This window comes from Prionailurus viverrinus, chromosome E2 (genome assembly GCF_022837055.1).
Source record: "Prionailurus viverrinus isolate Anna chromosome E2, UM_Priviv_1.0, whole genome shotgun sequence".
Lineage (NCBI taxonomy): Eukaryota > Metazoa > Chordata > Mammalia > Carnivora > Felidae > Prionailurus > Prionailurus viverrinus.
Window position 1 is genome coordinate 14,422,743 of NC_062575.1, and position 26,716 is coordinate 14,449,458.

At 46.5% G+C, this 26,716-nt stretch overlaps 1 protein-coding gene and 1 long non-coding RNA gene across 6 annotated transcripts in view; one reads left to right on the forward strand and one right to left on the reverse strand.

Annotated features, from left to right (window-relative positions):
• HYDIN (HYDIN axonemal central pair apparatus protein) overlaps positions 1–26,716 on the reverse strand; it is a 429,838-nt gene that overhangs the window by 81,888 nt on the left and 321,234 nt on the right. For all 5 annotated transcript variants that reach the window (XM_047836101.1, XM_047836099.1, XM_047836098.1 and 2 more), the window contains 10 exons: positions 25,963–26,142; positions 25,309–25,482; positions 22,993–23,166; positions 18,965–19,176; positions 13,951–14,088; positions 12,047–12,230; positions 9,627–9,768; positions 6,797–6,959; positions 4,449–5,072; positions 2,235–2,456 (listed from right to left, as the gene is read on the reverse strand). In XM_047836101.1, the coding sequence (XP_047692057.1) occupies positions 2,235–2,456; positions 4,449–5,072; positions 6,797–6,959; positions 9,627–9,768; positions 12,047–12,230; positions 13,951–14,088; positions 18,965–19,176; positions 22,993–23,166; positions 25,309–25,482; positions 25,963–26,142 (2,213 nt within the window). The remainder of the gene's footprint in view (positions 1–2,234; positions 2,457–4,448; positions 5,073–6,796; positions 6,960–9,626; positions 9,769–12,046; positions 12,231–13,950; positions 14,089–18,964; positions 19,177–22,992; positions 23,167–25,308; positions 25,483–25,962; positions 26,143–26,716) is intronic.
• Positions 499–13,280, forward strand: LOC125153195 (uncharacterized). Its single transcript, XR_007147428.1, has 3 exons — positions 499–575; positions 6,947–7,082; positions 12,893–13,280. It is a non-coding gene; the product is annotated as an uncharacterized LOC125153195 (long non-coding RNA).

Here is a 26,716-nt window from a genome sequence, read left to right on the forward strand (position 1 = left end):
CATCATAATGAGGGACAAAATGCCATGTCGACCCATGATTACAGATGCAGTGTGTTCATGTGGCTGGAGTGCTGCCCGCCAGACGTGGCCACGGTAAAGTGGGCTTTTCCTTTTGCAGCTGGCTAGTCACCTGTGGGATGATGCTCTGGGCTCGCGGTGCGCATCTTGTTCCCCAACAAAGTACTGCTTTTTGTTTTGTATAAGTTGGTGCTCCTCAATTAATACTTTTCTGGGGATAACAGAATAGTGTTTTTCTTTCTTTTTTAAAAAAAGTTTATTCTTGAGAGAGAGAAAGAGAGCATGTGTGCAAGAGCTGGGGAGGAGCCGAGGGGGGCGGGGAACGGAGGGTCAGAAGTAGGCTCTGCATTGACAGCAGAGAGCTCAATGCGGGCCTCAAACTCATGATCCGTGAGATCATGACCTGAGCCGAAGTTGGACGCTTAACTGACTGAGCCCCCTAGGCGCCCTGTGTTTTTCTAATTCTACTCTTCTTTTTATAGTTTTAGTTGCCATTCTTCCAGAATGAAGAACTTTCTTCTGCTAATTGGGGATGAACTAGAGTTCCTCCTAAAATGGTAAGTTAAAGAATGCTTAATCTTTTTCTGTTTGTGGCTCATTTTAAGGAAAGAGTTTGGTGTCATAGTCACCTCTGATGTTGGCAATTTTTTAATCTTTTTTATTTGGATTCTGTTCTAGAAAGTCCTGCCTATGCATGCTGCTGATCTCAGGTGATGATTTCTTTTTTTCCTAAATGTTTATTTATTTTTGAGAGAAAGAGAAAGAGAGAGAGAGAGAGAGAGAGAGAGAGGAGGGGGCAGAGAGAGAGGGACAGAGGATCCAAAGCTGGCTCCTCACTGACAGCAGCAAGCCAGATATGGGGCTTGAACTCACGAACTGTGAGATTATGACCTGAAGTCAGATGCTCAACTGACTGAGCCATCCAGGTGTCCCTCAGATGACAGTTTCTTATTTGTAAATAGCAGTTTGGGGCAGTCTCTTCACCTAACTGAGCCTTAGGCAGAGCCTATAAGTGATTTTATTTATTTATTTAAATGTTGTTATTTACTTATTTATTTATTTTTTTGAGAGAGAGACAGAGCATGAGCTGGGAAGGGGAAGAGAGAGAGGGAGACACAGAATCTGAAGCAGGCTCTAGGCTCTGAGCTGTCAGCACCGAGCCTGATGTGGGGCTTAATCTCATGAACCGCGAGATCATGACCTGGGTGGAAGTCGGATGCTCAACTGACTGAGCCCCCCCAACCAGGCACCCCCAGGTGATTTTATTATTCTTGCTGGGGTGTATGTTTTGTAGGAGGCTGTGTGGAGAGATTCAAATTTGGGGCCACCACACTCCTCTGGGAATAAAAAGCCCATCTATAGTTCTTAATATATATACCTTCTGCATATTATTGGTCAAATCTATTTTTCCTTTGTGATTTATTCTATTAATTACATATCTATTTTCTTTTACTTTTATATGATTTCATTTGGATTGCTTATATTTTGAATTTTTTAAAGGCTCATTGATTTATTTTGAGAGACAGAGAGAGAGAGTAGGGGAGGGGCAGAGAGAGAGAAAGAGAGAGAGAGAATCCCAAGCAGGCTCCATGCTGTCAGCATGAAGCTCGATGCTAGGTTCAAACTCACAGTGAGATAATGACCTGAGCTGAAATCAAGGGTCAGATACTCAACCGAATGAGCTGAGGTGCCCTCAGATTGCTTATATTTTTAACCCAGCTGGAATTAATTTTACCGCCTTGTGTCAATAAAGAGATAAAAAGTGAGTTTACCAAAATATCTAATCTTCCCTTGATAAATTCTTTGGTAATCTGTCCTTTTTCTAGTGCTGTGTCTTCCCTTAATTCGTGTCTGTTGATTCTTGTATTCTCATGCCCTGTGTGAACTACCTTAGCTTCCCAATACATTCTAATATCTTTTTTCTAAAAGAGCTGGTCTTGCTTAATTGTTTCTCACACATAAGCTTCAGAGCAATTCAACAAGTTCCCTAGACCATCCCACGGGGGCTGGAAAGGGTGGAAGATGAGAATGAGCCATTTTGAGAGAGGCTCATGCGGGGTCCCCAGGCAGGATCCCTGATGAGTCAAAGGCAAACACATCAGTGAGCGTGACAGCCAACGCTGTACTCAATTTTTGACCATGTGGAAAGTGGCCTCTGTCTGCCCATCTGAATTCCTGCCAAGGTCAGGAGGGCAAGCAGCTGGCTTGCTCCTTACCTTTGCAGAGCTCACAGTGCTTGAAAGCTCTGGTTCTGCTTCCCCTTCTCTTTTCTCCTCCTGCAGGGAGAGCTCTTCAGGTGGTGGCATTACAAACACAAAATGCTTCAGGATTTCTGTTGTGGCCGGAGGCAGCCGCTTCAGGGGGTGGGAGATGATTGAGAATAAGGCTGGAGGTGGGATGGGTGGGCCAGAGGAACCCAGACCCAAGATGTCCAGGATCTAAAGGAAAAGCCCATGGTTAATTTCCTATGCACAGGGTAGGGTTCCCCCAGCTCCTCCCTGAGTGAGCACAGGGTGGTTCAGACCCTCCTGTCTTTTCCTCAACATTCTTGGGAGATGCCCCTGCTATGCGCATCTGTCAGGGGAGGGGTGTGAAAGACCTCTGACACAGCTGTGTAGGTTTTTCTAGATCCCCACACCCCTAGACCAGGCTGGGGCACTTGCTGTGGCTGCACGCTCCCTATACCTCTCTCATCATGGCCCTTGTCACCCTTCCGTGTCTGTCTCTGCAGCTGGATGTTACATAAACTCCACTGGGACAAGAACCAGGACAATATAGCACAGGGCCTAGCACATAGTAGGCACTCAAAACTATGTTTTAGAGACTGGCTCTTAAGGCTCTGATGTCTATAGTACAGAGTTGTTCCATCTGTTTTCAGATCCCGTGTTAATTGTTCTTTCACCTTTAAATGTTCTTTCCTTCTAATGCTGAAAGATAGGGTCAGAGCAGGTCAAATATGGCAAAGAAAAAAAAAAGCCAAGGTTCTGGGAATGGGGTAAAGGATGGGAAGGAAGAGAGAAGTCAAAAAGAAACCAAAGAGAACATTCATTCCTACAGCATTCTCCCCTTCTGCTCTCATATATATATACTGAAGGAGCATCTTCCAGAGCAGATGCCTTTAAAATTTAGCAGCAACTTCCTTCTCAGCATGGAGCACCTCAGAATAAGCATGCTATCTCTAGATTTGTCATCATCACAATGGTGTTACAGCCCACCAGAGCACCCGTTCTGTGGACCAAATGGGCTATTAGGCCAAGCAGGCAACAGTCTTCATGGAATCCTGGGTTTCTAACCTGCAGGGCAGGTGGTTAAAGACCTAGTGCTTAGCTAGCGTTAACTCCCAGGGTTTGAATGTCTGCGAGGGAAAGGAATGAACAGTTTGCACCAATTGTTAAATTAATAGAGCCAGGGTTAAAGAACTTTATAACCAACAGTCTAACCTGTGGCTTGGAGTGTGGAGAGAAAACAAAAAGGCAGGCAGATCATCTTGGCTATAGTACTGGAGCACAAAGCAAGATGAGAAGATGTTCTTTTTTAAAAAAACATAATTCTAGGGGAAAAACGGCCATGATGCCTTATCTAAGGCTGAGTGGAGGCGGAACTGTAAAACCAGTGGTGTTGTGTCCTCCAACGGTCTTCTGCCCTTTGGCCCACCTGGCCTGCTGCTGTGGGGCCAAACCACACCCTAATGTGCCCCCTTGCGGAATTACCCGTGTCCTCCCATTAGCCCTTACCTGCCATACATTCCTCCCAGGCTCTGTTCTCTCCTTGTTAAGGTTGTGTCTAATTTCTTATAGACGAAACCAGAGATCAGCAAACTGTGTCCCCCTGCTCAAGTCTGGCCTGCTACCTGCTTTTGTAAATGAAGTTGTATTGGAACAAAATCATTGATTTATATGTTGGTGGTGGTTGTGACAGAGACTGGATGACCCGCAGCCTAAACTATTTGCTTTCTGGTGCTTTACAGAAGTTCTTCCTCAGACAAAAGGCTATAGTAACCGTCTCCTTCAAACCATTACCCAAGAGGCTTCTGGATATGCAATATTTTCTAGGGCCAAAGGCTATCTGATAAATAGTCTGATTTCTGTCACTATAAGAACTTGTGGGAACAAGATTTTAAAGTAGTTGAGCCTCTTGCTCCACCCTACAGCGTACCTACCTTGCTAGCCTGCAACACCAGTATTATCGATATTAAAAATCAACCCTATAGACAGTTTTTTATGAGGTCGGATAGAGTAATTTAGATCTGTGGAGCTTTCTATGGATTTTCACCTAGAAATAGGTCCTTTTAGCCATTGTTGTCTTATATCCAAGGGATTAATCAGAGATTAACGGAATTAAGGGGATACAGAAAGAAACACCTTAATGGTAATTAGTACAATACCTGCTACCCCATTCATTACATCTGCATCCTGGAAAAGAGTCTGTACCTGATCCCCTTTGGGAAGCCTGTCATTGTCCAGGGCCTGCTTCCAGTTCAAGCCTTCCATGTCAGGTGTCTGGATGTTTATTAATGGCACGCCTAGATCCTTCTTCCCCTCATGGTCCTCCTCCCCATCAGCCTCTCCTCCATCGCTCCGCTCCTCCAGAGCCCGGAGCTTCTCCAGACGCTCCCTCTCAGCCTTCTCCCGCTCCTGGCGCTCCTTCTCAGCTCTCTCCTTCTCTGCACGCTCCCTCTCCCGGTCCTTGCGGCCTCGGCGCCCACCCGAAGGAACCTGGCGCTGGTCATCAGCCTCGTGGGGTATGTCCTCGGTGCCCATGTGTTGCAGCAGAATGCCTTGCTTCCGGTCCCAGTACATGAGGATGTTCTGAACATCCTTGAGAGTCAGCTCATAGGTCTTAAACTTGTGGGCCAGGTGCTTGTCAGCATCCTTCAGGAGGTCCCCCTCACTGTCCTCTGGCTCCTGGACAAGGGGAGACCCAACCATGTGAGGGTCTGCCAGTTGGTTCCTTCTCTTCTTTGTCAGTTCCTCCTTCTCGGTTAACTGCTCCCTGATGGATACTTTCCTTTCTACTGCATCCATCTTGACATCTAGTTTGGAAAAAGTAGGAATCTAGGAGGCAAAACACATAAAACATGCTCAAAACATTTCTTTACTGGAGAACAACGGCATAAATGAGAGTAAGAGGATATTGTGTTTTGAAAGAAGGCCTCACAGAGCCCCAGGTGCCTCTTATAGACCCAGGGGCTATGTCTGTGTCTGTGTCATCTTGGGGGGTCCTTGTTAAAATATCCTCTCCACGGTCCTTCGTGGGGAACAAACAGGAGTTTAAGAATTTGGCTGTGCCCTGGCTTTTAAAAAATGCCTATTTATTTAACTAACCTGGCCTAGAGAAACCAACTTCATTCTTTTTCTCCTGCCCTTTTAAACTTGCTTTGTGGGCTCTGATTTTCTTTCCCTCTGGATGGAATCCTTGGGGAGGCCCCAGAGGTTTTTTGTTCATTCTTTGATGACATGAAGTCTAGCCGAATGTTCACTGCCTGCAGAGCAGCCCAGAACCCCCTTTCCTGCTGAAAGTGCGCCTCCTCCATAAAGCTGGGCTCGGAGGCAGGCTCGCTGGGCTGGCTTCCCCCTTGCCTCAGCGCCTCACCGTACCACTCCTCTGTCTCATCTCCAACGCAGCTAGGAGGTCAGTGCTGGGTAGAGCTGATCCCCTGGAGGGGTCACTCACCTAGTTGAGTATGGAGGGGAGGGGCTTGGCTACTACTGTGTCTTTCTCCACTGTCAGTAGAGTCACTGCCAAGACACTGAAAGTTCTGTCCGGACAACAGATTTCAGGCAGAGGACTTTGTGTGGAAGGAGCGGCCAGAGAGGGGCAGGGAAGGCTTGCCCTTGGAAGGTTGCAGGAGCCCAACACAGAGCAGCCGGAGGCCAGGCACAGCGGAGAGTCCAGGCCTTCTTGCTTCTTGTGCTTGGTTCTGCTCCCAAGCCTGGGCCGTTTCTGCATGCTCAGACCCTGCTCCTTCCTGAGCTCTACCTGACTGTGGCCACTGAAGCCTAATTCCTCTGCCCTTGTGTCTGCTCAGATGTGGTCACTGTGCCTTGCTCATCTACTGGGACCAGTCTGCATCTTGTCTGGGAGTCTGGCTTGTCTGGCTTTAGCTTCACCCTCAGAGCATCCAGTGCTGAAATAGTCACTGTGACCACCAGCTGGCTAGCTACCCTCCCGGTCTGTGAGCACCACCCTTGGTGCTGTGTTGGCTGTTCTGCCTTCCTGGGTCATGGCCCCAGAGATGTGACTGCTAAGCTTGGCAGGCTGGTAAACTATCACTAGTTGTCTGCAAGGACAAGCTTATGTTGCAGTGCCTTCCTTGACCATTGTCAAGATAAGCTGTTGGTTGAACACCGGGGCTCTACTGACTTTGTGGCTTACTGAGGCAAACTGTGAATACCAGCCCATTCAGCACCATCCAGGGGACTTACGGGGAGGGCGGGGTACAGTGGAAAGTACAATGACTGTGGTCAGATGTAATTGGGGGAGGTCTGATACCCACGACTTTGTCTCTTTCAACCCCAGGCAGGGTTCATGGCTCTGAACCTCACAGGGTGGGAGGGAGGCCAAAATGACAGAATTACATAAAGGGCAGCCAGGGATCCTGGCACACAATCAGCCTGTGACAAATGTTGGCCCCTTCCCTCCTACTTTCTGCTCCACTGCAAAATCCAAACAGTATCAGGTCAATTTTGTGGAAGGGAAAGTACTGGATTGATGGGCTGGTTACAATGTATGCTCTCTCTGTTCTGCTTCTTGCTAAGGAGCAAGAGAGGGTTGTTACCTGCCGGTTTGCTGTTTGAGATTTCTTTGTGGGAGGTTCCTCCTTTACTGGTCCTTGCTTTGGCCTTTTGACCTTCCGTTTTAGCTCATCTTCTTCCTTTTGCCGCTCAAGCTCCTGCTGTAACTTCTTTTCATGCATCTCCCTTGCCAGCCTCTCCAGCTCCCTTCATCAAACCAAGCAGAGAAAACAGAGTTTAGAGCCTCTCCTGTCCACTCCCCCTAACTGGGAGTGTCCAGTGGAGGGACATGGGCAGAGCTTTCTCGGGCATAAGAAGAATGAAATGCAGGTAAAGAATTGTGGGTAAATAATGTGGGTAAATAGGAAGGAAGGAAGGAAGGAAGGAAGGAAGGAAGGAAGAAAGGAAGGAAGGAAGGAGGAAAGACAGGGAGGGAGGGAAGAAGGGAAGAAAGGAAAGAAAGAAAGTAGGGTCTCTGAAAAGTCATTCAGCAAAACTGAGTTGATTCAAACTCAACTAAGAGGAACTCTCAATCTGTATATCAATCTTCTTTCATAGGAGAGCAAGGCAAGGGCTGAAAATAGCTTGATGTTAGCAGTTTTCAAAAAGTAAGTTGCAAAGATTGTTCTGATATCAGTTCAGATGTGGTTCAGCTTCCTATACTTGTTACATCTAATGTTCAGACAACATTAGAACAGAAACAGTGTTTTATTTATTTATTTTTTAACGTTTATTCACTTTTGAGAGACAGAGAGACAGAGTGTGAGTGGGGGAGGGGCAGAGAGAGAGGGAGACACGGGATCCGAAGCAGGCTCTAGGCTCTGAGCTGTTAGCACAGAGCCTGAAGCAGCGATTGAACTCATGAGCCATGAGATTATGACTCGAGTCGAAGTCTGATGCTTCACTGACTGAGCCACTCAGATGTCTCAAGAAATGGTGTTTTAAATAGCAGTCCCTGGGGCGCCTGGGTGGCTCAGTCGGTTAAGCGGTCGACTTCGGCTCAGGTCATGATCTCACGGTCCGTGGGTTCGAGCCCCGCGTCGGGCTCTGTGCTGACAGCTCAGAGCCTGGAGCCTGTTTCAGATTCTGTGTCTCCCTCTCTCTGACCCTCCCCCGTTCATGCTCTGTCTCTCTCTGTCTCAAAAATAAATAAATGTTAAAAAAAAAATAAAAAATAAATAAAAAATAAATAAATAGCAGTTCCTAATGGCTAGCTTGGAGCCATGGTGGTGGATCTGAAAGCCACATTCCTTTCTTTTCTCTGTCCCTTCCTGCTATGGATTCAGCTGGGCCTGCCCTGTTGCCAGTGGCAGAAGGGGCACCAAGGCTGGGACACCAAATATAAACAAAAGTGGAGGGGACAGCATTTCTGAAAGTACAAAACCCATCTGTTTTCATTTCTAGGAATCCCTGGTTGCTCCTGGTTGCTGTGATTCTCTATCATCCACTGTAGCCAACTCATCATTACTAGGTGTGTGTGTGTGTGTGTGTGTGTGTGTGTGTGTGTGTGTGTGTGTGTCTCACACAAACAAGTCATTGCTGAGCTTTGAGGATCAGATTTATATTTTCCAAGTCCACTATGAAATAAATTCCTGAAAGCAATGACCTGGATGAGAAAGAAAAGAGATTCCTTTGGAATCCCAAAGCTAGTATTTTTATACCTCTGGAGGACTGGGTTTGTTTGTTTGTTTGTTTATTTATTTATTTATTTATTTATTTATTTAAATGTTTATTTTTGAGAGGGGGGGGAGGGGCAGAGAGAGACGGGGAGAGAGGATCCGAAGCTGGCTTTGTGCTGACAGCATAGAACCTGATGCAGGGCTCAAACTCATGAACTGTGAGATCATGACCTGGGCTGAAGTCAGATGTTTAACTGAGACCCAGCCACCAGGCAGCGCCCCCTGGGCATTTTTACAAGAGACCAGGCAGATGAAGAAATGAGGGCATACTATGGGGGCAGAGAGGGCATAAAAGCTCTTTTGGGGTCAGTTGGAGGAGTCTGGAGGTGGAAAGAGACTATGTCCCTCTACGGTAGGGCAAGTATCTTGGCTTTGCCAATGTGTGGAATTCTATGGAGGGTAAGCAATATACCCTCCTCTCTCAGCACGTTTGAAGGTCTGAGGGCAGAAAGGACATATATTCTACTGCTATCTGAGATAGCTTGAGTCTCCTGGGGCCCATGTGGTGTGGAGGGGATTCAGTCTTTCCTGTGTGGTTCCCAGTGATGGGCACAGAAAGTGGCTGAGAGACTGCCCAGGGTCTCTGGTGAACTGTCCAGGCCGAGGATCAAGTGGGAGAGGTGGTCAGAACTCAGGGCACAGATAACACCACAAAAGGCCAAGATAATGGCTGGGGAAGGAGAAATGACTGAGTTCTGGGGAGCGACCATTAAGCTTATGTCAAGAGAGTGGCCCCTCAGTCACCAGCTGTGGACACCTGAGCACAGAGGCTGATGAGCCACACCTAGGGGGCAGTTGTCAGGAGAAGATTGTGGGAGCCCTGGGAGAACAGAGGGGCCAGAAGTCTCCTGCCATTATATCATACAACCTTCCCTCTAGTGTCAGATGTCCTCCAGAGAGAAGGACGGGGAGGACAATGAAAGAAACCCTGAAAGGCTGCAGCAACCAGTCCCCTTGATGGTCAAGGTGTTTTCCTGCTCTTAACAGGTCATCTTCCTGTCTCCCTTGGTCTCACTGCTCCACCGGAAGGTGATCCTCCTGTGTCTCCCTTGGTCACGCTGCTCCCCAGAAGGTGACCCTCCTGTGTCTCCCTTGGTCATGCTGCTCCCCCGGAAGGTGATCCCAGTCCCCAGGATGGGCTGTGTGTTACTCCCGGGGGGAACCACTTCCAGCCTGACTACCCCTTGATTCTGACCTCTTCTTCCTTTCCCGGAGGGCCTGCCGAACCTCTCGATTGAACATGATTTTCTCCTCCTCTGTCATGGCATCATATTCTTCCTCATCCATATTTTGGAGACGCTCCTTCTCTTTCTGAAGTGCCTCCCTGCGTTTGCTCTCTGTGGAGGGAACAGAGAGAGGAAAGTGACTCACTCACCAGCCTTGGCTGTAGGGCCCTCAGTGGCTCAGCTCGCAGCCCACACTTGCTATGGAGGGTCTACGCCAGGGCAAGGGCGGCTCTGGTGCTGCGGGGACATTCTTGATCTGTGGTGGGCCTTCCTTCACTCACACAGTTCCAAAACTGGTCTCCATCTGTGCTAGACTGAATAGTAGTTCCAAAGATGTCCATGTTCTAATCTCCAGAACTGTGAATATGCTACCTGGTGTGGGGGAAAGGATTTTGCAGGTGTGATTAAGTTAAGGACTTTGCACTGGGAGACTGTCCCGAATTATCCGAGTGGGCCCAGTATAATCACAAAGGTCCTTATAAGAGGGGTGCAGGAGGGTCAGGGTCAGAGAAGGAGATATGGCAATGGAAGCAGAGGTCAGAATGCTGTGAAGTAGGGACCATGAGCTGAGAAATGCAAGTGGCCTCTAGAAGCTTGAGAAGGTAAGGAAATGGATTCTCTCCCTGGAGCCTTCAATGAAACAGAGCCCTGTGGACACCCCGCTTTAAGGACTTCTGACTTCCAGAAATGTAAGACAGCAAGTCTGTGTTATTTGGAGGCATCCAGTCTGTAATTTGCTACCACAGTGATTGGGAAGTAATATAGCACCCACGAACTTCATACACTACAAACATATGTCTCCAGAGTGCTCAGGGTGACAGAACCATTTGCAGACCAAGGGAAACCATTTTCCACACCCTACAGATTCCAGGTCCAGAAGCATGGTCATGCCCAGCACAAAGGCTCTCAGATTCTTTTCTACAACTTCCACTTCTTGTAGGCCTGTGCTTTGGGCTTGGAGATGTGTATCTGAAGATCCTTCTCTCACACTTACCAAGGGCTAGGAACAGATAAGAATCAGGGTTCTTCCTCCACAGGCTACCATGGGGATCATATAGGCAACCCTCTAAAGCATCTAGGCCCGTGCCTGGCAAATTCATAAGTGTTCAATAAAAATTAGATTTGAATATAATAATATTGTTACTGGATGCTGCCTTGGGACTTTTTTCAAATGCAGAAGATTTCAGGGAGAGGAGCCCATAATGCAATGGTGAAAAACCTCAATCCACAAGTAAATGAAAAATTGAAAAGAGATACTTTATTTCAAGTTGATGGTAACGGGGACATAAGCTTTCTGGAAAAGCAGGAAGTCGTAGGCTGGAACACTGCCAGGGATTTTCTTCCTAATTTTTCTCTGGATGAGAATGTAAGGAAGCAGTCTTTAAGTTCTGTTTAAGAAGTAAGAGAGCTCAAGTTTGTAATTATTTCCTTAATGAAAAAGCACTATGATTTGCTTGGATTTTTCAGAAGAGAGGTAAGGCCAAGTAAGGAAGGGCAGTCATGTCACCGAGCTGAGGCCAGAGCAGGAGTCTGCCTCCCGAGGAAAGTGTCACCTCCTCCCTTGGGGACCAAAATTTGCTAGGTCTGCTTATGACTAAATTGGGAACTCAAGCTAACATTACTCTGAATGTGTGTGTGTGTGTGTGTGTGTGTGTGTGTGTGTAATTTTCAACCACTGAAATTTTTTTCATGCTACTGTTGTAATGACAGGAAAAAGCAAGGTTTCAGAGTTATAAAGACCTTACTAATTTGCTGTGTGATCTTACACTGTTGATGTCTCTGAGCCTCCTTTTCCTTGTCTGTAAAAGGGGGACAATGATCCCCAGAGGGTTACTCTAAGGATTAAATAACCCACAGTGCCATTTAGAGACATTTCAAGTGTACAGAATGTTGGCTGCAGTGCATGGGACACAGGAGGTTAAGATGTAGAAGCTGTTTTGTCAAGTTTATCAGCACTTCCAGTGTTTGCAGGAAATGTACAGTCCCCTTAAACAAAACCAACAAGCTAATCAGTCACCTGAGTCAGGATGGGACTTGTGATGTGTCCCCCATGGGTTGGTTGTGATTACAGGGAAGATGAGAAGGGATGCAGTGTGATATTAGGGGGAAGGGAAACATGTCTGTTACAAGAAGAGCTGGCTGGGTCCATTCCCTGTCCTGTAGTCTCCCGACAGGTCAGCCGCACCTCAGTTCCCTCAGGTGCAAAGTAGAAATAAGAACTTCTGGTCACCTTACAGGGCGGAGGTGAGCACCGATGACATGGCAGATGTAATAGTTTCATCTGCACAGTGGCTCAACGTGGTGGAGAAGCATTTCAAAAAGTGTAAGGCTCTGTTGAAAGGGCTGTTAGGGCTTGGGAAGGGCAGCCCAGAAGAGTACGGGGCCTTACCTTCTTGCTCCTTTTTGGCTTTCTCTTGGGCCTTCATGACTGTGTAATCCTGGGCCATGTTGATTACGTAAATGTGCTCCCGGTTGCCGATGGCCTTCAGCAGGCAGAGGAGAGCCATAGCCGGGTTCCGAGCAAAGAGGGTCTCAACGCTATCAAACACCACTCCGCGGAAGCAGTCACTCAGCTGAAACCAGAGCGAGAAAAGACAGTAACTAAGGCCACAGTTACCGGGTTCTCTATGGAGAAAGTTGCTTGTTCTTTCATGGGTGGTTTTACTGGGGGCTGCAATGGTCTCTGCTGACCTACTGGGCCCCCATGTAAATGCCGCTAAACCACCCTTCCACCTGCTACATTCAACATGCTGTTATAAAATTTGAGAGAAAAATAAAAATATTTTATCAGTCATGCAAGAGCTTTATCATACGTATTTATAGAATAAAAGATTTCTCCTATCTCTACAGAAATAAGGAACGCAAACTAAACGTGAAAGTGAGGGTTTGGGCAGGTCCATGAGGAATAGGCAGAGAGGAGGGAAAGGCAAGGTATCCCCCCCTCACAGAGTAACAGCAAGGGCACCAGTAACAGGTGGGCCATTCAGATCTTTCAGTGGCGTTACTGCCTTGGCGTGTAACGATCTTGGTAATACTAACCACTGAGGAGCAGCCCCTGTTGTACATCAGTGTTACTCAAAGGGTGGTACACAGACTGGCCACCCTTGGCCAGGAGCTGATCACTACCAGTGTTTGATGAGACCAGAATCTTGTGCCAGAATGTAAATCAATGACATCACGAAAAGCACTATTTATTTCAGCTGCTGTTTTTTTGTTTTGTTTTGTTTTTTTGTAGCAAGACTGTCGATGAAGGAAGCCACGCAAACTCCGTGTTTCATCAAAGACCAGTACTTCGAGCAGCACTGCTCTGCTGGCTTACTTTGGGCTTTACCAGTGATTTAACCTGGGTACACGAAACACCAGCATGCTTATCAGCCCACCTTGCTCGGGTCAGCTGAGAGTGACAGCACTGTGAACACAGTAGCCATCAAACCTTAACCTGAGTAATTTCCTGTCATGACATCTCCGCTTCTGGGAAGAACAGGTCGCATTTTGTTCTATTGAAATGTGCAACTAATATCGTGGCCTACTTTGAAAAAGCCGAAGCCAATGGACAACTCCAGGACCTGGTGAGCCGTTTAGCTCTCTGCAAACCATAAGCAGCAAACAGGCTTAGGGGTGTCCTCCCAAATCCTGCTGATCTTGTTTTCTTTTCTTTAACTGTACAACGCTTATGAAAACAATTTTTTAAACTGGAAACGGTTATTGTGTTTTTTGACTTGAAAAGCAATGTGTCATTGTAAAATAATTCAGAATATGAACAGAACTAAAAATCCATTATCCTGCTATCCAAAGATAACCACAGTTAATACACTTTCAGAGTTTTTACTGTTTGTATGACATACATTTAGACATATTTTTATAGAAATGCAATTGTGCTGTACATACTATTTCATAACCTGCTTTTCTCACTTAATACATTGAAAACAGATTTTTACAGCAATTAATATGGTTCCAAATTCTAACTTTCCATGGCTCCATGTTATGATTTTTTAATATACCACTGTAGGGCTGTATCATGAATCTGATTTTTTTTTTTTTAATATGTAACATGCTCAATGGTCCTTTAAGGAGAGTGACTTCAGGCAGCAGACTGTGCCAGGGCCAGTTGCCTAACAAGAGCTGTCAAAAGGACAAGAGCAAATGACTGTTGGGGGTGAAGAAGCCCACCTTTCCTCTCCAAGACCCCTGGGTTCTGAGCCGCCATGGGTGGGCCGTGGATCGGAATCTCAGGTCCCAGCGCAGGGATGGAGTGTGAGCCGTGCAGCTCTGGGCAGGTGGGCACGGACGTACCTGTATGCGATCAGCCAGGATCTGGGTGAATAGGTCCTCAGGGAGCACACAGCTCACGAGCCCGGTCTCACCTCCGATACTGGGGCTGACACTGAGCCGGCGCTGTGCGGGCCCCGAAGGGAGAGGGCTGGAGGAAATCTGTCGAGCGGGAGAAAGATCAGGAGTTAGAATCCAGCTTGGTGTCCCAGCAGCTCTCATACTTACAAGCCATATGACCTCGTGGAAATCGTATAATCTCTCTGGGCCTCATTTCCTCAACTGTAAAATGGAGATTGCTTTGTAAAATGAAAGGTTTTCCTTAAAGAATTGCCTAAGCTTCAAGTGGGAACACTGTGAAAGGTGCTTTGTATATGTACACAATTTGTTCATTCATTCAACAAATATTGGGCACCTATTAGGTACAAGGGGTCCCTCTAGCACTAGGGATACAACAACAAACAACGCTGGCAATGTTGCTGCCTGTGTGGTCCTTATTTCAAATAGAGGAGACAGAAAAGGAGCAGGTGAATATCCAAATCAGTCACATAGTCTGAGATAGTGACAAGTGCTAGGGAGAAAAGAATGAGGTAAGGACATAGAGAACGGTGACAGGGTTGGACAACAATATGAAAGAATGAGACAAGATCCTGAGAGAAGAGTCTTTCTGTGAGGGAACAGCAAGCTCCTTGCACACGAGCGTGCTTGATGGGCTCTGGGGAGCACGTGGGAGCCCAGTGTAACTGTACTGAGTGAGTCGGGAAGAGGGGAAGAGGGTCGGGCTTAATTCAAGTCTAAGGCATAGTCAGGGCTTGCAGACCCCAGTAAGGAATTTGGATTTTATTCCAGGTGTTATGGGAAGTTGTTGGCATGTTTTAGGCAGACAATGATCTGAGTTTTATTTCTGAAAGGCCACTGTGCCTGCTGCATGAGGTGAAAAGAGCGGAGGCGGGAAGACTAGTTAGACATCTCCATGGTCAAGGCAGGAGATGATGGTGGCAGGGACAAGGATGCCATGGTGGAAGTGGTGGGAAATGGCTGATACTTTCTCTAACATTCCATCCCACTAGGACTTGGGATAGGATGTGAAAGAAAGAGGGGCACCAAGAATGATCCCTTGGGTTTTAATCTGAGCATATGGGAAAATGGCAAAGTCATTAATTAAGAAAGAAAAAAAAACTGAAGGAAGAACAACTTTTTGCCTTTTTCTGTTTTGGGTGAGGGGCAAGAGTCACTTTTCAGACACATACATTTTGAGATGTGTTTAAACCATTCAACAGAGGGGCACCTGGGTGGCGGAGTCGGTTAAGCGTCCGACTTCAGTCAGGTCACGATCTCGCGGTCCGGGAGTTCGAGCCCCGCGTCAGGCTCTGGGCTGATGGCTCAGAGCCTGGAGCCTGTTTCCGATTCTGTGTCTCCCTCTCTCTCTGCCCCTCCCCCGTTCATGCTCTGTCTCTCTCTGTCCCAAAAATAAATAAAAACGTTGAAAAAAAATTTTTTTTAAATAAATAAAATAAACCATTCAACAGAGATAATGAATGTGAGTTTGCATGTGTGAACCTCAGCTGGGCAAGAAATTGGGGTTGGAGACAGAAATGTGAGGGGCACACGCATCCTGAAAATATTTAAGTACTTAATAAACTGGATGAGATCACCTATAGAGAAAAGGTAGATAACGAAAAGAAAAGAGCAGATGACTCAGTCCTAGCCTATTCCAAAAGCCTATGGATCTGGAGGATGTGGAGAAGCTGCAGGAGTAGGGGAAGTCCCGAATGAGGCAAAGGGGAAGGAGAAGAGCGTGGTGGTGTGCTGGCCAGAAGCACGTCCAGGAAGAGGACTTATCAGCTGCTGTGAGGTCATGTGAGGTGGGCGACAGAACACAGGCCACTGGATCTGGCAAGATGAATGCCAGCGACCTTGAGAAGAGTGATCCGTGGGGTGGTAAGGACAAAGGCCTCACTGGAATAGGTGAAAGAGAGAATGGGGGTTGAGGATGAGGAGGGAGGCATGCAGCTATTCTTGGGGGCAACAGCCCTGAAGAGGAGTTGAGGGACAAGGTAAGAGCTGGAGGGGGATCTGTGATGTCGGGACAGTGTTTTTAAAGATGGGAGGTAATAAAGCATGCATAGATGCTGATGAGAAGGATCTATAGGGCAAAAAACAAATGGGAGGGAAAGGGGGTGACTGCAGGAATTCAGCTCTTGAGTGAGAAGGGGTGGGGTCCAGTGCACATGTGCAGGGCCTAGGATGAGAGCAGGGGCAGTGACTCTGTGGCAGGGAGGGTGCAGCCTGGCTCGTTGGTCTGGTGGTGGGAGAATATGGTGATTGTCTTCTCATTGTTGCTGCTCCCTCCATGGGTCAGAAGAGAGATCATCAGCTGGGAATGAGGAAGAGGAAACGGTCTTAGGGGTTTGGAGAGTGACGACCACAATAAAATAGTTATCTTGAAGAGATGGATGGCAAATTTACTAGGGCAGACCAAAGGTCCGCTTGAGATTTGTGGTCTTAATTTTTAAATAAAGACCACTCAGGAGAGATGAAGATTGTCTCCAGCTGTGTTCAGCCGCTCTGCATGGAGGAGGTGGAGAATCGGCTGAAGTTTTGCTTGGAGAGTATGAGGAAGGGCAAGGGGGCAAGGGAATGCCTAAAGTGACAGACACAGATAACAAACCAAGTAAGATGGGGAGTGAAGGGGGTGGTAGGCAGTGAAGATGTGGACTGGAGTTTTGGATGGGACCAGTTACTTCTCATAGAAGTCATCTGGAAGGTTAGAAGATGGTAGTCAGGATGTAGGATGTGTGGTCTAGAGGTCTTGGAATTTATGGGTAACGATGAACAAGTTCTTGAACATGACCATGGCAGTGAGGAGCTGAGGTGGGCATGGGACTGAGAAATGAGAGTGTTGTATTAAATGTCATTCAAAAGATAAGAATTTCCAGGGAGTGCTCTCCCAGAACACAGTGATGTATAAACAAATGACCTTATATTACAGTCATATCTTTATTATGTGACATATTATACATTGCTTTCCACTTGCAACATAAATAAACTTTAAGTCATTGGAGAGTTAATGCTTTAGGAGAGCTTTAGAAAACTGAAAAGCCATTTGTGGGTGGAGCATGCCAACAGAGTGACTGTTGTCCAAAGCATGAGTCCTGTCACACTGGAGCAGTGTGAGCAGCCATGTGGGCAGGGGTGATCTTGAACAGGCTCTGAGTTCCCTATTTATTGCAAGGGGATTGGGATCAGATTTAGTGTTTTCTGCTGCCTTTGATATATTCTAAAAAGCCTTGCTTCACTGTCCAGATGGATGGAACCCAATCAAAGAAAATGATTCCCTGTTAAATATAAATGACACCCTGTTTAATACAAATATGAGTTTTAATTCATCCATGAATACCATATTTGGTCTTGAGAAAGAGGGTTAAATGATGCTGCAAAAGAAACTGAGTCGACGGTTCCAATTTTCAAGATGTTAGAAGAAGGAGGGACTGAAACGAAGATGAGAGGCATTATTTGGCACAAATTCACCCCCCCCCCCCCAGAGTGTCCCATCCAACCTGCATACTTCCTCTCGTGAGACCTTGGCTTCCATTCCATCCACCTGCGCCATCCAACATGTGGGTCCTCTCCTGCAAGGGCCTTCACCTCCACTCTGTTTTCTTCAACAGCCTCCTCTGAAGCGCCCACCTCTCCCACTCTCCCTACTGCACTCTTGGATGGTAACAAGACCCACAGACTCTTCCTCGAATCCAGTTTCATTCTGCTGCCCTCCTCTTAATTCCTTCTCTCCATATACTGCACTTCCCATATACTACTCTCAACTCCCTTGCCCCTTGTTCTGAGCACACTCGTGCCCTTGCAATGATGACTTGTCTCTCTACCTCTGAATGACTGCTTAGGGAAATTTTGAAACAGCGAAGTTATGCCTTCCTGTCTTGGCTGGAGAATCAGCATTCTAAACTGTCTTTTCTTTTGTCCACCACCCATTTCTGGTTCTATTCCTTCCGGTGGACACATCAGTGCTTTGCCACTCTCCTCAACCATGCTGTGCAACACTAACCTCCTCAATGCTTCCTGCAAAGACTTTGCATCCTGCACACGTCTTAGAACCACTCAGCAAAGACCTTCTCCGACCTCCGCTCTCCACCTGCCTTCCTCACACGCAGCTGTATCTGTTTTCACCTTTACTGACTCCAGAAGGAGCTGGCCCCCGTCCCTTTTGACTGTGCTTAGTCCTTTCCTCCCTGTCTCCTCCAGGAATCTCATTCCCTCTTGGGTGGATTGTCACCTTACACTCCTCCCGGAGCTCTTCTCCTTACAGACCTGCTTGTGCCTCCACCTCCTTTCAGAGAAACAACTCTCTTAACCCTAAATTTCCTCCTCTAACAACTAGTCTCTTTTCTTGTTCCTTGAAACATCTTGGAAGCCTACACTCACTTGACTCCACTTTCCCCCTGACAACTCATCACCTACCACGGTGCCCTCCACTGTCTGGCCACAGCACTTGCTATTCTGCCAAGATTGTTCTCAAAGTCCCTTGGCTGAGGCGCAAACTTTCTGACTACTTTATGGCCTTCCATGACCCCTGTGCAGCCCTCCCACAATTCATATGAACGGTTTCATCCTTAGCATTCCTTTAGTATTAGACTGAGCCATATGAAATTGCTGTTCCAATGGTTGAATGTTGGCAATTTCATGCGGTTCAAGCCAATTCCTTTTACAAAGCTCTTTTGTCACCAATCTCATTTTATTGCAAATATTTGAATGTGTGGTTATCTCCTTCATCAGACTCTTTGGGCAGCTTAAGTGCAGCGATTTTGCTTTATCTTTATTTTGTTAGCATTCAACCCAGTGCCTATAACATTAAAGTCACTTGCTGAACGCCTGCCAGATGACCTCTCCTTGCAGGACCTGCACCATGAACCTGGTGAGGGCCCCCACAGCAATGGCATGATGCTGACATGGCTGAGGGGTTCTGAGGAGAAAGGGCAGGAGGAGGGATCCCACCCCTCTTCCGGGGCGCCCTGGTTTGTACCTGTGGCGTTTCGGACGCATGCTGGTGGTGCTGCTTCTGAGACCCAGAGCCATGGCTCTCCGCCTTGCTTTTGGCAATCATCATGCTCCCACGCATGGTCTTCGCCGATTTCATTTCAGGGGACAGGGTAGATTCTGAGGTAAACTTGCCCAGGGTCTCACTGCTCAGATGTGTCTGTCCCACAGCAGTTTGCCCTGAAGCAGCGTCCTGGGCTACACAGAGAGAGTGGGTTTATATTAAAAGTCACCTCAGGATGATCAGGAAATAATAGCGGGGATGGCACAAATCCTAGCGGGGTTGGTGTGATTCTCTTGAGGAGCACACAGCCGTCTCCATCTGCAGCTGGCTGGGAGGGGCTGGAAGAAGACGCTACACACGCCAAGGCTGGATGAGGACAGGCGAGTGGAGAGGCTGGACTGGAGTCCAGGGCTCTTCGCTGCCCATCTGCCCAGTGGGTCCCATGTTAGTCTGCCCCACTTCCTCTTCCAGCCCCGAGGGCAAGCATTTCTGAAACTGCTGGTCCACTGTAGCCCTGCCTTGGAAAGCTGACACCTCAGATGGGGTAATGCGGTTGTGCGCTAGGCAGCCTCCACGTTTTCCAGCTCAGGAAGACTTGCTAAGACTCCTTATTCCTTGTTGGCCATTTCCGCAAATAAGCCCTCAGAACTCCCTTGAGAGCTGTCACTATCCTTTGTCCCTCTGTCCCTCCCCTGAGAGCTGGTTATAGGTACAAGGACACCATACTGCACCCGGGGGTGTCAGGGGTCAAAGGGCATGAGGCCACCAGTGGAACAGCTGTACCAACATTCTGTTGGTTGGTCCCTCGTTCATCCAGGTCCTGTTACCCCCGGTGCCTCCAGGCTCTACCTGATTGTGATGGCTCCAACCTCTTGCCACCTGTGCCCACTCACTTCGCCATGAGTCCTATGCCTCCACGGCCGCTCCTGCCTCCACTGATGGCTGTAGGGTCTCTTCTGTGCTGTCCCCATGTCTGTCAGCCTCCCCTGCCAGCAGCGTCATCCTGCCATATCTTACAAAGCCAGCTCTTCCTGATATAATACTAATAAGGGTTTTCATTTCATCTCTCATTTCTTTCAAGACATCATCATCTCACCTCCTTTTTTCCTCACTGCCCAGCTTCTAAAACAGTAATGTGGACCACATCTGTCCAATAGATGTATAATGTGTATGCAATTTAGATTTTCTAGTAGCCACATTAGAAAAGTACAAATCGATTTCCATGGTATATTTAACCCAATCTACCCCAAATGTGATTATATCAACAAATTTCTACCTTGTTATTTTACAGTCTTTTTTCCTCCTACATCTTCAACTCCCATGTGCCACCCCCTACCCCCTGCCTGAACCGCCACCCCCAAGCAGCACATTTCAATTTGGACACCCATGTTTCAGGTGGCTGGTGGGTACTGCACGGGACAGGGACACACAGGGTTAGATTTACCACTTCTGCTTCAGGACAGCCTGTGGACCCCGCAGTGAACAGCAAGTGTAGGTTTGGGTTTAAACCCTCCATTGAAAGACCTTTCTCCAAAGCACCCAATGACCTCTGAACTGTGACCCACAGTGGCCCTCTCTCAGGGCTCATTCTATCTGTACTTCCAGCAATCTATGACTACATTCATTCATTGATTTGACACATTTTTGGAAGTATTTACTCTGTGTCTACTCTGTGCCAGGTACCAACCCAAGGGCTGGGAATGCATCAGTGAAGAGAACGAACACACATCCCTGCTCCCAGCTAACATTCTGGTGGGGTAGGGAGACAGTAGCATAAGGAAGTCAAGTAAATGGTATATGAACCAGTGATAAGGCCTATGAGACAGACAAGGCCAAGGTGCCCAGTCCCAACCAGGGCACTGGAGAGGTGTGCAAACCCTTCTTGCCCCTCCCACCTGCAGCTCTGTTTCCTTGACTTCTCTGCATCCTGCTCTCCTGACTGCCCACCCTTCTGACACTCCCTCTGCCTTCTCGGCCTCCCTGGCTTCTCCTCTACCCACACTCCTCTTAAAATATAAGTGTTCCCCAATGTCCTGTCCTGCCCTTTCCATCCCTCTCCTCTTTCTGGAACTTTCTGGGCTGATTTTCTTTATTCCAGCAGGTGCACCTCTTACTTTCTTGAGGAAGACTCCCCCCATTATATCTTTAGCTTGACATGACCTCCTCAGGTAGGAAGACCAAATCCACAGTTTCTTATGGGACACCAATACAGCTCCAAAGACCTCTGTGAAATGTAGTTTAATTGACAGAAAAGGAAACAAAATCTAAGAGAAGCAGAATTATGATGTAGCTTGGGGTTCCCACTGACGGTAGCTGAAATATGCCATCCCAAAATATGACTATTAGAGTTCAGGATATGCCACCTCAAAATACGCTGCTTGATTTTGAACTGTGGGCACTTGAAAAACAGCAAATGTGGGGAGAAGACTTCTCTGACCTTCTCTTATCTGTCTAAAGACAAGTGTCCAAAGGGAACTCAACTGTCACAAATCCCCACCCTGGGAGTTCCATCCAGCAGAGTGGACTGACTCATCACAGGAGAGGAGACACGCTTGTCATTAACTACCGTACCCTCGTCCATTGTTCTGTGGGTCCATTCATCTTCCCTAAGACTCATATGCTCTCCTCTAAGAGGACTACCTCCCTCCTCTTCCCTGTGAAGATGGTATTTAATTCAGAATTCTAAGTCACCTCATTTCCTCCTGAGTATCTTCCATGTACACAGGAAGGACACATGTTAATAAACTTATTTTTTTTCCTTGTTAATTTTTTATTATAGCAGTCTCTGCCAAGAACTCAGGATAGAGAGAAAATTATTTTTCCTCTCTTTCACTACTCAAAAGCTACTTTTCTGACCTTTTCAGCAAAGAATCTTCTATTTCCCTAAGCATTCTACGCAGAGGTATGGAAGGGACATGTCTAAAAGCCCCAGCCACTTTTATCAATCAACCAGCAGGCATGGTACACTATTAGAAATGATGTTATGCTGTTATGAATGAATATTTATCAAAATGGTTCCTCTCAGAGCAATCACTCTACTTCAATGTATTTTCCCAATTGAGCAGCCATCTCCTGCCCTGTCGGTCCATAGACAACCTGATGGAGCCAGAATTCTCTACCTCTGGTAGTTAGGCCACACCAGGCCTCACTACTATGGTGTTCAAAACCTTAATTAATTTTCTTCTCCAACAAACTTTCTCCTTTTCCCACATTTCCTATCTTGGTAAATGACATCACTCTCTTCCTGGTATCCATGACTGGAAATTCTAGGTGACCATCTGGAATGCCTCCCCATCTTTCAATTTCCTGCCATGCAGGTGCTAGGGGGTCGACTGGCCCAAACCTGTTCACTGTCAGCATCTCCAGTGCTTCCTTTACAAGACATTACAACAGCTGCTTTCCTAGTGTGGCTTTCTGACCATTTCTCCCAGAGGGTGATAACCGCCCGACTCCTCTGTTCCTTCAAAATAAAACCCAAATTCCTAATCTTGGCATCAAGGTCAACCAAGATGGGCCTGAGCCTGCCTTCCCACCTCTAATTTACTGTCAACTTCCTTGCTTTCTTGGGCCGGAATGTACTTGACTTCATCTTTGCCTGTCCTTTAAAGCTCATTTGCATGAAAGCTTCCCCAGATCAAGCTGGTTGGACCCCAGCCATCCCAAAGTTGCCCTTTCACAGAAGTCAGTCTTCCTGTTACATTATTTCCCTCTGCTCTGAACAAGTCCATGTCTGTTCCCCTTCCACAAGTCACCCCCAAAAGTGTGGGCTGCCTCTTATTCATGGTCCTGTTCCCCGTAGCACCAAATGGGTGCCTGTCTGGGCAGCGGGGAGAGCCACAGATACTCAGTGAAGACAACTCTTCCCTGCGCTGTAAGTTGGCAGTATGTTGTAAGTCAGCTTTCAACCAGGCTGGGGGAGAAAAGCTCAAATGGGGGACACAGAGAAGATGGGTATCAGCAGCAGGCTGCCGGCCACTTGACCACAGAAAGTCAGGGGAAAAGGCTCTTACCAGACTCTTCTCCTTCCTTCATGGACTGCTCTATGGCAGCTCTGATACAGAGCTCACGGGCCCGGATCCCTGGGATGTTGCTGCCATCAGAGATCGCTTCAAGCACGATGGAGTCAATGTTCAAGCAGGCTGCATTGTAGTACCTGGCCATGCTGACTGCGGTGGCTGATTTCCCTGAAAAAAAGGTCAGGAGGTTGAATTTCCTGGCTCTCAGTTGCTTAGTGTCTCTAGACAGAAGAAGTTTCTAGAATGGAGGCCCCTGTAGAGAAATCTCTCCAAGCGCTTTGCCTCTATGTCTCTTGTGCGGCCACAGATGGCAGCAGAAAAGAGAAAGGAGACCGGAACCACAAGTCAGGACCACGGATTCTTGTCCTCATTCTGCCACCCATGTGTTGTGCACCGTGTGATGGCAACACGTTTGCTCTCTGGATTTTCTCCTCAGTCTAGATGGTAATTCTATCAGATGACCTTTAAAAGTCGTGTAGCTCTACTGTCTCTGATTCTAATGGGAAGACTTTTTTGGTTTAAAGAATAACTTGTGTTGATCTTTCTTTTCTCATTTCAAAATATCTGCTTGTTAAAAAGAAAGCAGAAAATTCAAAGAACAAACAGGAGGGAAGGAAAAAGAAGATCCATAATTTGCTCACCCAGAGATATTACAGTTAGCATATGGCTGCTAAGTATGTATATATAACTACCTTATTTATATTTCTCATAAAGAAATGGGTTATGTGGTAGGCTGAACAATGCTCTCCCCCCCGCCAAAGACATCCACATCCAAATGTCTGAAACCTGTGAATATGTTACCTTATGTGGTAAAGGGGGTTAGCACCTTCGATTAAGTTAAGGATCCTCATATGGGAAATTATCCTGGATTATCTGGGTGGGGCCAACATAATCCCAAGGGCCCTTATAGGAGAAAAGCAAGAGGGTCAGAGTCAGAACAGGTGATTATGATGAAAAGGAAGAGAGACTGGAAGATACTATGATACTGGTTTTGAGGATGGAAGAAGGGGCCACAAGCCAAGGAATGCAGGCAACATTTCTAAAAGCTACAAAAGTAAAGGAAATGGGTCCTCTCCTAGAAGCCTCCAGAAGGAATGCAGCTCTTTTGACACATTTTAGACTTCTGACCTTCAGAAGGAAAGTAAATTTGCATTGTTTCAACTTACCAAATGTGTAGTTATTTGTTATGGTACCAATAGGAAATTAATCCAGATTACAAATCCTAAGTATGACATTTTTCTTACTTAAAATGATGTATCATGAACGTCTTTCTATTCATTTAGTACATTTCTATGGCACTTAAAGAAATTATGGTGATATATGTACATAACTTACCATTTTAACCATATTCTAAGTTGCATAAGTACATTCATACTATTGTGTGATCATCACCACCATAGGCCTCCAACACTTTTTCATCTTCTCAAATGGAAACTCTGTACCCATTAAACAACAAGCTCCCATTCTTCTCCTTCCCAGTCCCTGGAAACGACCACTCTTCTTTCTATGAATTCGACCACTGCAAGCACTTCATATAAGTAGAATCATACAGCAATTATCCTTTCGTGATGATTTCACTTAGTATAATATCTTCAGTGTTCAACTATATTGTAGCATGAGTCAGAGTTTCCTTCTTTTTTGAGGCTGAATAATATCCCATTGTATCGTATTTTGTTTTTCCGTTTATCTGTCAGTGGACAGTTGGGCTGTTTCTACCTCTTGGCTATTGTGAGTAATGCTGCTATGGACAGGGGTGTACAAAACACTGTTTATAGTGGCAAAATAACTTACTATGTGGATGCACTAAAGCTTAATTAACCAGTCTTCTATACTGAATGCTTCAAGTGCTCCCAAGTTTTTACGATGCTAAGCAGCGCTGCAGTGAATGTTCATGCAGTTAATCTTTGTCCACATCACTAAACAGATTCTTAAGGTAAGCTTATAGAAGTAATATTTCTAGTTCAAGGAGCTTGTGCTTATTTCCCCCTCTCCTCTTGTTTTATCATTTATTTTTATTTTTTCCCCTCCTCTTTCTAAAGAATTTAATGTCTTGGATTTTCCCCTAATATTATTTTAAAATTATTGGAAGAATATAAGCTCAAACAACTCAGAGATATATTAATTAAAAATAAGGTGTCCCTGCTCTTTCTCTAACACTGTTTCTCTGAGATTGGCAATTTAATAGTTTGGGGATAGTCCCATGGTATACAAATCAAAAAAAAAAAAAAGAGTCTTTTGTTATCTCGAAAATTACATGTGTGAACTTCACCACAACCCTTAAAGTGACAACCCTTGGGAGCTGCGGCATACCCGACAAGGGTGTCCCGTGGATGATAATGGCGATGCCCTTCCTGTTCTTGGCCATGCGGCCTTCTGCAGAAATATCAATGCCCAGGTGGCGCGCGATCGCCTTGCTCACTGGGTTGTTCTCTACTTCTCCAACCTCTTCCGTCGAGTGGCTGTCAACACTCTGTATCTTGTCAGCTGCAAATTAAAAATATACGTGTACAAGTGCATGCCCATGGGCACGCCCAGAATTCATACAGTCTGATGGAAAGGAGAACCACTTTTTCTTTTTGAACACTGCTGCGGCACAGTGGCAAATTATCTGCTGCACATGTTGTCAGAGTTCCCACTCCCCCCTGCAGTGGATGGGAAGTGCCCTTTATAGCTGATAATTTGTCGACAGCTACTGGAAGTGAAAATACAGATACCCTTATTGACTGTTAATTCCATTTCTGGGGGAATATCTCCTGCTGAAAAAATAATACTGGAAACTAGCTGAATGTGCAACATTAAGGGGAATGGCTGACTAAGTGATGGCATATTCCCACTACAGAATTAATACACGGTAGTGCTAAAAGGCTCAAGGGTGCATTTTAGGGAGAAAAGTAAAAAGGCACTGGACAGTCTTCCCACTTCTCTTAGAGAGAACTGGTACAAAACATTTAAATGTTTGGTTACTTTGAAACATTATTTTTTCCAGGCTTTCCTCATCCTCCTCTTCATCCGGGTAGGTCTTGGACTCGACTGTGGGAATGTGTCGTTCTTCAGGGTTGGACGTGACAGAGATCCCTTGGCTCAGTGAGGTCCTCTTGGTACTGCCAGAGGTGCCTTGTTCTGATGAGGGCATATCTTCCTCTTCTGCCCGAGAAACAAAGAACAAAAACATGGGGGAAGTGTTGGGAGGGGGACAAGGGAGACAGGTATGGAAAAAGAGACAAAGTGGAGAATCGCTGACCTGGTTACCATCACCCTGGACTAGCCAAAGCCAAGAAACAAGATCTGCAGTCAGTTGGCTGTTAAGAAGGTTCTCTGCCCAGGGGCACCTGGGTGGTTCAGTCACTTAAGCATCTGACTTAGGTTCAGGTCATGATCTCGTGGTTCGTGCGTTCCAGTCCTGTGCTGGGCTCTCTGCTGTCAGCACAGAGCCTGCTTCAGATCCTCTGTCTCCCTCTCTCTCGGCCCCTCTCCTGTTGGTTCTCTCTCTCTCTCTCTCTCTCTCTCTCTCTCTCTCTCTCAAAATAAATAAACTTTAAGAAAAAATTTCTCTGCCCAGAGTGTTTCTACATCTTAACATTAAAAAGACTAAAATTATATATTTTCTCCAGAAAATTTAGAAAATTCAGAAGAGCAAGACTTATACAATTCATCTGCAAAAGAGATGTAGATAGAACAAGAAACAGTGACTGAGGAGTTGCAGCTGGACTTTATGATA